Source organism: Azolla caroliniana, unplaced genomic scaffold (genome assembly GCF_043228905.1).
Source record: "Azolla caroliniana isolate FFs.n. ecotype wild unplaced genomic scaffold, voAzoCaro1.0.p SCAF_53, whole genome shotgun sequence".
NCBI lineage: Eukaryota > Viridiplantae > Streptophyta > Polypodiopsida > Salviniales > Salviniaceae > Azolla > Azolla caroliniana.
The window spans coordinates 110,663-125,624 of NW_028230488.1; the positions used below are offsets into that span (position 1 = coordinate 110,663).

Here is a 14,962-nt window from a genome sequence, read left to right on the forward strand (position 1 = left end):
AATTATACTATTATACATTATTCATAATCTGTGGGAAGCAACAGCTTCCACACACCCCAACTGTATGAGTGAGAGTCAGCATTCTTTACAAGTCAGAATAAAATCAATTTCACACAGGTAGTACTACTTCTCAAATGTCAACTTCAGGTGCATCGGTTGTTTACCTGACCATGTGTTCGAGAGAGCATTGCTATGTCACTATACTCACGAGGAAGTGAACGAAGCGACTCGATAAGTTCTGCCATAATTGGGAGAAGTATTATGTGTACAGAATGTTGCAACATCAATCCACGTGCTAGATTATTGATCTCCTCTGATGTACATGCAAAAGGTATGAACTCCAACACCTAGTGCCACAGGCAGAGGACACATTAATTAGATTTCGGAAAACATTATGAGCGACCCTTGATACAGAGGCAAAACGGAAGAATCGACCATGTATTTGCTCAATTAGTGCATATAATTCTCAATGATAGAACAAGGGCATTTGAGGAGTAAGCAAAAAGTCAGGCATATTTTGATCTTAAAATTCCTTCCATCAAAGAGAAATGTACTTTTTCTTGGAGTCAACCTTGACGCTACTACCATGTACCTTCTCAAGTTCAGGATGTGAGCGGCATTTGTCCTTTAAGACATACTCGACGGCCTTTACATCATGATTGGTAACTCTTTCAACACCCTTGACAGCACGGGCATCAGCCAGGCTGAAATTCAAAGCGATACTCTCCAAAAATAGTCGAGCATCTTCACTAAATAAAGGCACTTGTTCAACTTCAGGAATTTGAGACAGCTTCAATAGCCACTGCACCTGCAAGATTTGCTATGCCAACACTCTAAATGATCCCACAACACACAAACTATCTGATAGATGACCAAATAATATTGTTGTTTATTTTCAATATTATTTTCATGCATATGTCTCAGACCTTGATAGAATTGCAAATGCAGGAAAATAAGTAGTTAATGTGTGTATTTCTGTGTTTAACTATGTATTTTATATCGCATACATCTTTGCGTGCGTATTGTGTATATGTATGTGTGTGTATTATGTATATGTATATGTATATGTATATGTAGATGTAGATGTAGATGTAGATGTATATGTATACACATTCACATATATGTACATATGTGTCTACAATATTGTGATGTATTGAAAGAGCCAGAAGAAAGGTGAGGAATATCAAACCTCGACAAGCACTCGGTAACGGATCAAACCGTACTGACTCAGATAGGACCTTAGCTTCTTCAGCTGCTGCCCACCGTAGCACCCATCCAGAGGCGAGATTGCCGTCAATTCGAAGACCTCTGACTCTTCTATTGCACTCTCCATACTAGAACAAACAGTCTGCGAGAGAAGTTCAGGAATGAATTTAAAACATCCGGATGAAGTTTCCATTGAATATACAAATACATTGTATGCATATGCATATGCATATACATTGTATGCACATACATCGTACACATACATCATACACATACATTATATATTATATGCATATACATTGTATGCATATGCATATACATTGTATGCATATGCATATACATTGTATGCATATGCATATACATTGTATGCATATGCATATGCATATACATTGTATGCACATACATCATCCACATACATCATAAAAATACATTATATATTATATGCATATACATTGTATGCATATGCATAGACATTGTATGCATATGCATATACATTGTATGCATATGCATATACATTGTATGCATATGCATAGACGTTGTATGCATATGCATATACATTGTATGCATATGCAGCATAGACATTGTATGCATATGCAGCATAGACATTGTATGCATATGCATAGACATTGTATGCATATGCATATACATTGTATGCATATGCATATACATTGTATGCATATGCATATACATTGTATGCATATGCATATGCATATACATTGTATGCACATGCATATGCATATACATTGTATGCACATACATCATACACATACATTATATATTATATGCATAGACATTGTATGCATATGGATATGCATATAATATATATGTATATGCATATGCATATACATTGTATGCACATACATCATACACATACATTATATATTATATGCATAGACATTGTATGCATATGGATATACATTGTATGTATATGCATATGCATATACATATATATTATATGCATATACATTGTATGCACATACATCATACACATACATCATACACATACATTATATACATATGCATATACATATATATTATATGCATATAGATTGTATGCATATGCATATACATTGTATGCATATGCATATGCATATACATTGTATGCATATGCATATGCATATACATTGTATGCATATGCATATGCATATACATTGTATGCATATGCATATACATTGTATGCATATGCATATACATTGTATGCATATGCATACACATATATATTATATGCATATACATTGTACACATACATCATACACATACATCATACACATACATCATACACATACATCATACACATATATCATACACATACATCATACACATATATCATACACATACATTATATACATATGCATATACATATATATTATATGCATATAGATTGTATGCATATGCATATACATTGTATGCACATACATCATACACATACATCATACACATACATTATATACATATGCATATACATATATATTATATGCATATAGATTGTATGCATATGCATATAGATTGTATGCATATGCATATACATATATATTATATGCACATGCATACACATTGTATGCACATGCATATATATTATATGCACATGCATACACATTGTATGCACATGCATACACATTGTATGCACATGCATACACATTGTATGCACATGCATACACATTGTATGCACATGCATACACATTGTATGCACATGCATACACATTGTATGCACATGCATACACATTGTATGCACATGCATACACATTGTATGCACATGCATACACATTGTATGCACATGCATCATACGCATACATCATACATCATATATATGTTTATTTATTTAATTATTTACATCACAACATGAAGAATAAATATATTGACCTTGAGGGAGGTGATTATGTGTGCTTTGGAAGGTTCAGAGGAAGCGGCGGTTAGGCAGAAGGAACTTCTGTATCTTCGCATGTGGATGCGTTGGGGAGGAGAAGGAAGAGGTAGCCGGGGGGAGCATGGAGGAGTCCTGCTGCTGGAAGCATGCGGAGATGGGCCAACGAAGAAGGATGCCAACGCTCTGGCATCAGAGGCCCAAGGCATTTTGAAGAAGAAGAAGAAGAAGAAGAAGAAGAAGAAGAAGACAGTGTGTGTGTCTGTGTCTCTGTCTATGTTTGCTGTTGAGTGAAGAAGAAGAAGAAGTAGATGGTTTTGTGAAAGTTTTTGAGTGTTTGGAAATGGATATTTGAAATTTTAAAATGTTCTCTCTAGCAAGTATTGGATCATTGATCTACTTTGGACGCAACTTGCCAAGCAAAGCAACAACGTGGACGACAACCTCAGTTATGTGCAAGAGAGAGATTACATTTTCAAATGGATCTCCTGCCCCACGACCATTTATCTTGATACTTCAATATCAATGGATGTTGGAAATGTGTGATCAATTTTCGTAAAACAACTTTTGGGCAATCGTCTCCACATTTTAAAGAGATCAAATTGAGTTGCCATTATGTGTTGTCCTTGCCCCAAACCTCATTATGAGGGGTCAAATCATGAACAAAGTGCATTAGGAACTTGCTTGAATTTCATATTCACAAGGATGTCTAAGGTGGGGCCAAATGGCATAGTCATTGATAAGTGTTGGGCATCGTATAATGTTATATTTAATGTGGTTGCAAGAGACCGTCAATGTTTGATTGTTGCAAATGGGCATGGCTCGCAAACACATTATCGCCATTTGTTGTGTCAGTTCCACGCAAAAAAAAATCATGGGGTCCCACTTGTTGCCCAAAATAAGTGTTGGCGAGAGAAACCGCCTTTTATCAATGGATGTGTCTGATGCTAGTGCGGGTTTCACTATCAAGTACACTACCTTGAGACAAATAATGAACTGATCTAATGCTGATCTTGTGCATGTCTTAATCAAGGATAGTGAAACCCGCACTAGCATCAGAGGGATCGTCATAATATAGTACATGCAATGACAAAAAATATTCAAAATGTTTTTGGTCTTTAACTTTGGAGATTTTGGTCTCCAAAATCAAACCTTAGAAACTTTTTGTGGTTGGCAATGTGTGGAATTTGAAGTTTTAAGTATTTTCAAAACACGTTTTTAGTTTTTTTGTGGTTGAAATTTATATTAATTGTTATTTTGGTAGTGGAAATTTTAATGTTTTGATGACAAAGGTTGTCAGAATCGGGCTATGGGAAACTCCCGTACTCTTTTAGATAAAGATCTAATAGTGCAAATTGCACTTGGCCTCTGAAATGCGCCCTACACCGTTGTGACCGTGATTCCCTCACCAAGCCTTATTATCAGTTGGATGCAAATAAACACCAGCCTTCTACATACAAACATACATATACTTTATGAGCCCGCCGAATCCCACGGAAACTAGAGATTGTGAGTTACATACATATGTAGAAACCTCTAATTGTGTCATGTGGCCAAAAGACCCTTTTGCTCATCCAACAAGTGAACGGTGTTCCCATTAGTCGGTCCTATGAAAGAGTTGCGAGTAATTTCACAAGTTTTCTCACTCTTTCTCTATATGTGTGCATGTGCATGCATGTGTGGATGCATGTCTGTCTCAGGGTATGTTAGGGTTTTTATGTAGTTTTTATGCCAAGGGTTTTGTTTATGATGAAACTAGGTGTCGCGTCGTGACATATCTGGATGATCGTGATGGCCACATACACAGAAGCATTAATTAGATGTTTTTGATCCTTGCCCCGATGACACAATGACTCACCTTTGTTTGTTTACACAGTACATTGTCATATAACAATTATCCCCATATTTGCAATCCTATTCTAAAAGCGTGAACATCATGGTTGGTTTTGACACATTGAATCCTTTCTTCTTCTTCTTTTTAATAACAAGCTCCTCCCCCTTCTTCGCAATGTGTTGTTTAATTAGCAAACGATTAGCACACATGTGGTTAGGCCGCCATAAAACTCTGCATGGTTTACAATTGTTTTTATTACGATCTTCGAAGGATTTATTTGAATGTATTCCTTTGTCTTTACACATATAGATTGTTCACCTTTCATGTTGGCAATGCGCAAACAAAAGAGAGGTATTTGGCTTGACTCAGAGTCACATGGAAGTTCGAGAAACATGTCTTTCACATAGCGAATTCTTGTGGTATTGAATTGAAGGTATTGCCAACCCAATCCAACCAGCCCGTATCCTACCGAATTGAACCATATCATAGTGAATTAAGCCTAATTAAACCAAACCATACTAAATTAAACCAAATCAATCCAATTCAACCAACCCAATACGAATTCTTGTGGTATTGAATTGAAGGTGTTGCCAACCCAATCCAACCAACCCAATATCCTACCAAATTGAACCATATCATAGTGAATTAAGCATAATTAAACCATATCATACCAAATCAAACATACTATACCATACCATACCAAATTAAACCAAATCAAACATACTATAGCATACCAAACCAAATTAAACTAAATCAAACATACCATACCATACCAAATTAAACCAAATCAAACATACTATAGCATACCAAACCAAATTAAACTAAATCAAACATACCATACCATACCAAATTAAACCAAATCAAACATACTATAGCATACCAAACCAAATTAATCTAAATCAAACATACCATACCATACCAAACCAAATTAAACTAAATCAAACATACCATACCATACCAAATTAAACCAAATCAAACATACTATAGCATACCAAACCAAATTAAACTAAATCAAACATACCATACCATACCAAATTAAACTAAATCAAACATACCATACCATACCAAATTAAACTAAATCAAATATACCATACCATAGCAAATTAAACCAAATCAAACATACTATAGCATACCATACCAAATTAAACTAAATCAAACATACCATACCATACCATAGCAAATTAAACCAAATCAAACATACTATAGCATACCATACAACTAAATCAAACATACCATAGCATACCATACAACTAAATCAAACATACCATACCATACCAACTTAAACCAAATCAAACATACTATAGCATACCAAACCAAATTAAACTAAATCAAACATACCATACCATACCAAATTAAACCAAATCAAACATACTATAGCATACCAAACCAAATTAAATTAAATCAAACATACCATACCATACCAAATTAAACTAAATCAAACATACCATACCATACCAAATTAAACCAAATCAAACATACCATACCATACCAAATTATGACGATCCCTCTGATGCTAGTGCGGGTAAGATAAGGATTTTAGTATTTCTCTTAAGGCTATTGAGGGCTAAGAGAAGGTGGTATGGGGGTTTAACATACTTAATTTTAGTGTTTAGTAGTTGTTCTTGTAGGATACTATTGTATTTTTCAATAAGGGTTTCTAAGGGAAGGTATTTAGATGGAGGGTTCCAGCTGGGGTTAGGTAATTTGAAGGGATTCGGTGGGGTAGTATCATTATTTTTAAAGAAGTGTCTAAGGCGTAGTGATCTACTAAGGTTGGTATATTCTTTAAGGATATTTTGAGGGGAGGGTGGGGGGGGGGGGGAAGGGGGGGGTGTATTTTAGTCCTAAGTTTAATAATTGTGTTTCGTTTTTACTAAGTGTGTAAGCGGACAAGTTATGTAGACTAAGACTAGTACGAGGGGTATAAGCTAAAGGTTTCCAAAATTTAGTCCTAGGTCTATTCCTGCGGGTTTTCTTAGAGGTAGGGTAAAACATGAATTTTTTATTATTAGTATTCCCCAACCACATAAAAGTGTCAGGGGTTGAGGTTTGTCTATTGAGAAGGTAGAAGATTCGTTTTCTAGGATGTATGGCGTGTCTAAAGTGTCTATTCACACGTTTAGCACACCGTGTTAGACGTATTTTGGTCGGGCTATGGGAGGGTTTGAGGAGGGGGTATGTGAATGATTTTGAGTATTATGGTGTCTATTATGAGGCCTATGATTTATGTGGGGATATGATGTAGTAATATTTTTTGGAGGGGGAGGGGTAGTGTTAACATTATTAAAAGGATAGGGCGTGGTATTAATTTTTGGAGGGGGGAGGGTATTATGTATTAAGAAAGAAGGGGGAGGGTTAATAGAGGAATTAGAGAAATATGGGGGAGGGATAATAGAGGAAGTAGGGGGAAGGGTATGAGTAAAATGCGGGGGAGGAGTATACGAAAAATTAGTGTAAATAGGTGGAGGGGAATATGTGTAATTTGAAGAAACGAAAGAGATGGAGATCCCATTAGATAATCGACTGTGCTTGCACCCCCTTTTGGGTTCCAACATGTCAAAGCATCTTATCCAGGCCATTGTGACAAGCCATTATATATCACAAGTCCATGCGCGCTTCCCAAGGCTAGAAAGTGTTTTCCATATTCAATTATAGCACTCATATCTTGAACTTTTCTCTTTAGACCAACCTCTTCTGCCATAGCTTCTCCATAGCCAGCCTCGTCGGTGTTAAATATAGTTGTTTGTTCATCCTTGGTTCGTGCATTAAAATCTCCTAATAGTATTATATCCCCCATAGTAGCAAATCTTATGATATCATCATATAGTGTTCGATATGGTGATTCACCTAGAGGTGCAAACCTTGAATAGGCAGGTGGAAAGTAGCAAATTGCAATATATAGCTCCCTAAGATCCCCTCTTTTTATGCATATCCACATGTAGCGTGCATCCACATCCTTATGTACAACATGCACTCTACCATGGAGCTCCTCTTTGTATAGCATAGCCACTCCTCCCGAACCTCTAGTGCTTCCTCATTTCTTCCTTTAGTGCTATTTCAATATCTTCTCTAATAAGGTTGATCTCTTGCGCAATCAAATGGCGTAAAAGATCATGTTTCCCATTTTCGACATCGAATGGAATGTCGGATGGGGCCTGCATTCTAGGTTCCTTATGCGCCCTTCTGACGCTATTCAGGTCCCGTCCTTTTCGTCTATGATATCTTCTTGTGGTCTTCAATAGATTTGGACCCTCGTCATGCGTGTTAAGATCCATCTTTTCAGTGTCTGTCCCTTCGGACTCTATGGTGTCAGATGTTGAGGGCAGAAAGAATAGAAATTACTACGGGGCAGAAAGAATACAGGAACAGAGTTGGCAGAAGATACAGGAAATCAAATTTGGAAGAGAACGCACAAGATCAGGCATTGCAGAAAACACAGAGGACAGACATTTCAAAAAAGACAGACAGAGTCAGAACCCTAAACGCAAACCCAAAACCCTAAACGCAGAGCATAAACCCTACACTCGGGAGAGAAGAGAGAGAGAGAGAGAGAGAGAGAGAGAGAGAGAGAGAGAGAGAGTGAGCCGAAGAGGATGTTGTCTCTGTTGTAACCGCCACCTGTGGCGAAGACAGTGAACAAGAGGTCGTTGCCTCTGTGTTCATCTATTGTATATTGTAATATAGTGATAGTTTGCAGTCTGTGGACTGCCGTGGTTTTTCCCGCGTTTGGGTTTTCCACGTAAACATCCTATGTACTCTTCTCTTTACTGTGTCGTGCATACATTACCCATTTTTCTGTGTTTGATCCTAGACTCGGTTGTGGCCGAGCGTTGTTTTCGGGAGCGTGTAGTCCTTACATTGTTCTAGGTAGAGACATCAATGTGGGTAGCATAGTTTTCTTCACAGGTATAAAAATATTTTGCTTCTCATACAGGTTAGTGTCAAGGTTACTCTACTCAACTTTTTTGTTACACAAGAAGGACTTGAAGAGCAACTTCTAGGACAGGTTGTGACAAAAGAACGACCAGATCTTGCTGAAATGAAGAATCATCTAACTATTTCCAATGCAAATATGAAACGGGAACTTAAAGAGATTGAGTCACAAATTCTTCATCTTTTGTCAAAAGCACAAGTTAGTGTCCTCTAAAAATCTGTGACAGGCTTTTCAGTTATTCAATTTTTTAATATTTAATAAGTAATCTATTGATAGCATGATAATGAAATTTCATATCTATGCATAATTATTTTCAGGGAAACATTCTGGATGATGAAGTCCTTATCAATACTCTTGCTCAGTCAAAGGTAACATCAAATGTTATCAAAATAAAGGTTGCAGAAGCTGAGAAAACAGAAATAGCCATTGATGAAACAAGAGAGGCATGTATTATTGCTCAATATTATGCTCTAAATGGAATCCCAAAATTGTTAGCGCTGATGAAATCTATCTGTTTTTGTCTTACAGGGTTACCGTAAAGTCGCAACAAGAGCATCACAATTGTTCTTTTGTATATCAGATTTGGTTTCTGTTGATCCCATGTATCAATATAGCCTAACTTGGTTCATATCATTGTTCAATCGAGCTATGGATGGTGCTACGCAAGCATCAATAATAGAGAAGAGAGTGCAAAATTTAAATGAGTATTTTACATATTTGCTTTATGTGAATGTGTGCCGGTCGCTCTTTGAAAAGCATAAGTTGATGTTCTCTCTAATGCTATGTATCAAGATTTTACAGGTTTGAGCATCTCCTATATTTCCACTACTGTCTATGTGTCTTTTCCCAGAACCTATTTTGCTTCATGTTGAAAATGGGAATTGTAAAGAAAGATATATTAATAACTATTTCCCAATCTTACTGAGACACCATAGGATAAAATGCTTTCATGGGGGCAAACATGCAACACAGGCCATTTTTTCCATGTTAAGTAGCTTGAGAGTTCTAGATTTCAAGCTGTAGAATCAGGCACCCTTTTCATACTATACCTATGTAATCCGTTTTTACTTAGACCATTGCCGTCATTCCAGTGTTAATTTCCTAGCTGTAGGAAGATATTTTCCAAAGTTTTGAGTTTATTTCAAATCTTTTCCATTTTCCCAGTGTAATAACAGCTTTGTAGTCAATGTTTGGTGTTCTAATTAGATTGAGGATGTTGGTGGTACTAGCAACCACATGCTCTACTAGTGAAATAGTCAAAATGAGACAATAGTATTAGATAAAATTTCTGGATTGGACTCAAAAGGCCATTTTGGCATTGTAAAAAACTTTAATAAAAGCTTGCTTTCTTTCTTTCCATCCTCACTCCATAGATGTAACTGATTGCTGTAAAGAACCTAACTCTCGTAGAGTGCGTAGTGTGTGTGTGAGAGTGGGTGTGTGAGCAAGAGAAGGAATCAGAGAAAATAAGCATAAATAATCAAATACACAATAGGGGGATGACAGCTTATGCACTGAAGAGAAAACTATATTAATCAACTAAAGATCAACTAAACACAATGCGTCAAGAGGGTTTTATATACAAATCCTCAAGTGATTGTTGGGAATCTAATCAAGATATCCACTCGAGTGTCTTATATTCGTGGACCACATTTACACGTGACAACTAACTAGACATCACAATCTAGTTCTTCGTGTAACTACATAGTTCACACAGATTACAATAAAGTGTGTTTTTCTTCATAAGCACATGTTCAGACAAGTTGAGCTTGATTCTCAAAAATTGCTAATAATTACTGGATTCACTTCATTGTTTGCAATAGATGCAGAAGGCAATGTGACCGCGCCATTGTTTTTTAGCTAATAAGATGCAGCTTCTTTTTTGATATAGGAAAAGGGATGTGTAGATCCTGTTGAGTGGCGGTTCTTGCTCGCAGGAGCCACATCATCTACAATGTCACAGCCTAACCCTGCTCCAGAATGGCTGACTGACAAGGTATTTAAGAAATATTGTGATCTTTCTCTTGAACATGTTTGTATGTTTGTTAAGCATCTTACCAGAAGTTTGGTTCTGCAGTCATGGATTGAGATATTACAGCTTAGCCAGTCAAAGAATCTCAAAGGTTTTGAGCAGCATTTTATTGAAAACATATCACATTATAAAAGGATTTTTGATAGCTCAGAAGCTCATCAAGAACCACTTCCAGAAGACTGGAATAACAAATTAAACAAACTGCAAAAATTGCTCATACTTCGGTGTATCCGTGTTGATAAGGCACTTCTGGGAATACAGGTACTGACTAGCCTTGATTCATTTGTTAATCTTGATTCATTGGTTTAGGTATCCATCAATGGAATGGTTAAGCTACCGAATCTTCTCTACATATATTTCATACTAATTTGAAAATAATAACCAAATGTTTTCTATAGGATTTTGTATCGGAAAACCTAGGTCAGCGCTTTATCGAGCCACCTGCATTTGACCTTGCTGGATGTTATAAAGATGGGTCTCCTTCATCACCGCTCATTTTTGTGCTTTCTTCTGGAGCTGATCCCATGGCTGATCTCCTGAAGCTAGCAGAAGACCTTCGGTTTACTAAGAAATTTGAGAAGGTATTGAATCCATAGAACTCCCTTTGTTTAAAATACATGTTATGGAGAAACTCAGTTTGGGCAAGCTGGTGGCAGATGATTACAAATATAGAAACCCAGTTCTCTCTTAAAATGCTTACATATCATTGCTTTTTCTGTGTTTTATTCCTAGGTTTCTCTTGGACAAGGTCAAGGACCCAAAGCAGAAAAGCTTCTTGAACTAGGGATGGATCGTGGCATGTGGGTATGCCTTCAGAATTGTCACTTGTCACAATCATGGATGCCTGCTCTTGAGCGTATTGTTGATAACATCGATCCAGAAAAGGTAGTACTATAGAATTCAGATTTTTCTTTGAACCAGATTTGAGAATTTCTTTGTTCTTACTTTTAATATTTCATGTTTATACACTCAGGTGCATAAAGACTTTCGGCTCTGGTTAACCAGCATGCCTAGTCCTGATTTCCCTGTTTCAATTCTTCAAAATGGTGTAAAAATGACTTTGGAACCTCCAAAGGGTTTGAAGTCAAACCTAGCGCGGTCATACATGAGATATACTGACAAGGTCCTGAATGACTGTGCCAAACCAGATGTATGGAAGAAGTTTTTGTTTGCGACATGTTTATTCCATGCTGTTATTCAAGAAAGAAGGAAATTTGGTGCTTTAGGATGGAATATAAGGTATGAATTCACAGATGGAGATCTAGCTGTTTGCCAGACTCAAATTCGGATGTTTCTAAACGAATACAACGAAATTCCGTATAAGGTAGTTTCCTACACTATTTATCCTGATTCGCCATAGCAAGAGAAATTTTTGTTTTGTCATTGATTGGATGTGTCGATATTCAGGTTATCCGGTTTCTTTGTGGAGAAATCAACTATGGTGGTCGTGTCACGGATGATAAGGATAGGCGACTTATGAATAATCTGCTTCTCAAGTTTATTATTCCAGAGGTTTTCTACTGTCTCTTATCACACAAGCAAAGAAATGTCTTTATATAATTAGTCTTACAGACAAAGAAGCAATCTTGACATTCAATTTACTTAACTCTGATGCAGATTATAGTTGAAACAAAACACAGCTTCAGTGAGTCTGGAGTATATATTATCCCTGATGCAACAAATGTCAATGGATTTGCCGCATACATTAAAGAGCTTCCACTGGCGCCAAAGCCAGAGATATTTGGTCTTCATGAGAATGCTGACATCACATGTGATCAAAATGAATCATATGATGTTTTTAACACATTATTATCATTTCAACCAAGAGAAAGAGCGACTGGAACAGGTGGCATGTCACGAGAGGAGACCATTGAGAAGTCATGCCAGGATATTCTTGCTAAGCTACCCCCTATATATGATGTTGAAGATGTTCTACGCAAATATCCAACAATGTATACAGAGAGTATGAACACAGTTCTGACACAAGAATGCATCAGATACAATGGCTTGCTCAATGTCATGCGGGTCTCCTTGAGAGAAGTACTAAAAGCACTGAAGGGGTTAGTGATGATGTCTCCTGACTTGGAAATGCTTTGCACTAGCATCTTCAACAATCAGGTTATCACCACTCTCAATATGTATGTTTAGTTTATTCACAATAGTCGTTTGCCGCATGGAAATGACCTTAATTATATTAAAATTTTCAGGTTCCAGACCTTTGGGCAAGCAAAGCCTATCCATCATTAAAGCCACTTGCTTCATGGGTGATAGATCTCCTTCAGAGAACAGAATTCATACAAGAATGGATAGATAAGGGGGCCCCTGCTGTATACTGGATATCTGGGTTCTTTTTCCCTCAGGTAGGACTTCAGTATTACGTTCAGTATTATGTTCAAAAAACAATAAATGAAATGTTTCGTGACCTACACAAGTGTACTCAACAATGTCAATTTGACGCCTAAGAGTAAATGGGAACCTTGTTTTCAGGCCTTCTTGACAGGAACCCTTCAGAATTTTGCAAGAAAGTATAGATATCCCATCGATACTGTTGGCTTTGATTTCATCGTTGAAGATAGTCAAACAGCTAAAACAATCCAAAAACCACCTGAAGATGGATGTTATATCCGAGGTTTATTTCTTGAAGGATGTCGTTGGGATTATCAAGAACATATGTTGACAGAGTCTAGACCAAAGGAATTATATAGTGAGCTCCCGATTATGTGGCTAAAGCCTGTGCAGTTCAGAAAACCTCCAGAGAGCGGTATCTATGAATGTCCTGTTTACAAGACATTATTACGTGCAGGTCTCTCTCTCTCTCTCTCTCTCTCTCTCTCTCTCTCTCTCTCTCTCTTAAAAGAAGCTAATATATCTTTCTCTCTCTCAAAATATAGCTAACAAGTAAAATTATTCTTGTAACTTCTCTTTTTGTATTTGTGTGAATGTTAAAAATGTTACCATGTGCAGGAACTTTGTCAACAACTGGTCATTCAACAAACTTTGTGATGTATTTGGAATTGCCGACTGATAAGCCCCAATCACATTGGATAAATCGTGGAGTCGGCCTCTTTACATCGCTTGCATACTAATACAATGAGGCAATCTCTACCATTTCCATTCTATGGAGGACGATTTCAAGAGGTTTTTAAATGGTTGTATTACAACTTTTCGTGCTTGACATTTCAAGAGCCAACTTCTATTTTAAAGTCATCTTTTTTATAAATGGGATTCTTCAAAAAATAGAGCTTGGGGATTGGATTTCTCAACGTACTTGCAGCAAAATCAAAAGCATTGGAATTCGCAAATGGTGTTTCAAGAGTATTTACAGAGTCTACAATAGACGACATGCAATGTTTGTTGAAGTTTGGAAAAGGGTAAGTTGAGAGATAAATATCGCTTTTCTCCGAGTTCGGATAAAGGATGTAATCATCAACAATCTATGCGTTATTAAGCTTTGTACATGTTGAGGTGCCTCTATAGATTTACATTCTCATGCAAACTTTTCCCATATGGCATTCGTTATTGCGATGTATTTCGAGTAAAAACATTGTAACTTCTTGGTTGGGGAAACTAGTGAAGTATATTGCATATAGTGAGATTCCGCTACATATGCATGGGTTTCCAAACACGTGAAAAATACACTTTGTAATATTTTCAAATTTACAAAGGGTATTTTCAAATATTACAAAAAGTATTTTTCACATTGCCCTTCATACCATACCATACCAAATTAAACCAAATCAAACATACTATAGCATACCAAACCAAATTAAACTAAATCAAACATACCATACCATACCATACCAAATTAAACCAAATCAAACATACTATAGCATACCAAACCAAATTAAACTAAATCAAACATACCATACCATACCAAATTAAACCAAATCAAACATACTATAGCATACCAAACCAAATTAAACTAAATCAAACATACCATACCATACCAAACCAAATTAAACTAAATCAAACATACCATACCATACCAAATTAAACCAAATCAAACATACCTGTAGGCAACAAGAACTTAAATGTTGAACGTCTGTTAAATTAATGGGTAAACCAATAATGCTGATATTAACAAAACTTGTCTAT

General features: G+C 36.5%; 1 protein-coding gene across 1 annotated transcript; it reads left to right on the plus strand.

The window, feature by feature from the left end:
• Positions 1-7,881: 7,881 nt before the first annotated feature.
• Positions 7,882-14,456, plus strand: LOC147849469 (uncharacterized). Its single transcript, XM_087337502.1, has 15 exons — positions 7,882-7,896; positions 8,215-8,370; positions 8,836-9,033; positions 9,153-9,278; positions 9,364-9,636; positions 10,727-10,831; positions 10,913-11,128; positions 11,266-11,448; positions 11,600-11,752; positions 11,841-12,191; positions 12,275-12,379; positions 12,485-12,985; positions 13,075-13,227; positions 13,355-13,670; positions 13,832-14,456. Exons 1-15 carry the CDS (start codon positions 7,882-7,884, stop codon positions 13,951-13,953), a joined length of 2,973 nt encoding a protein of 990 aa, XP_087193628.1. The 3' UTR covers positions 13,954-14,456.
• The last annotated feature ends 506 nt before the right edge of the window (positions 14,457-14,962 follow it).

Bases quoted from the DNA above. Each gene is read 5' to 3' on its own strand.
- LOC147849469 (XM_087337502.1), top strand. The intron at 12,192-12,274 runs GTAGTTTCCTAC...GTCGATATTCAG, and splicing joins ACAACGAAATTCCGTATAAG to GTTATCCGGTTTCTTTGTGG. The intron at 13,671-13,831 runs GTCTCTCTCTCT...TACCATGTGCAG, and splicing joins CAAGACATTATTACGTGCAG to GAACTTTGTCAACAACTGGT.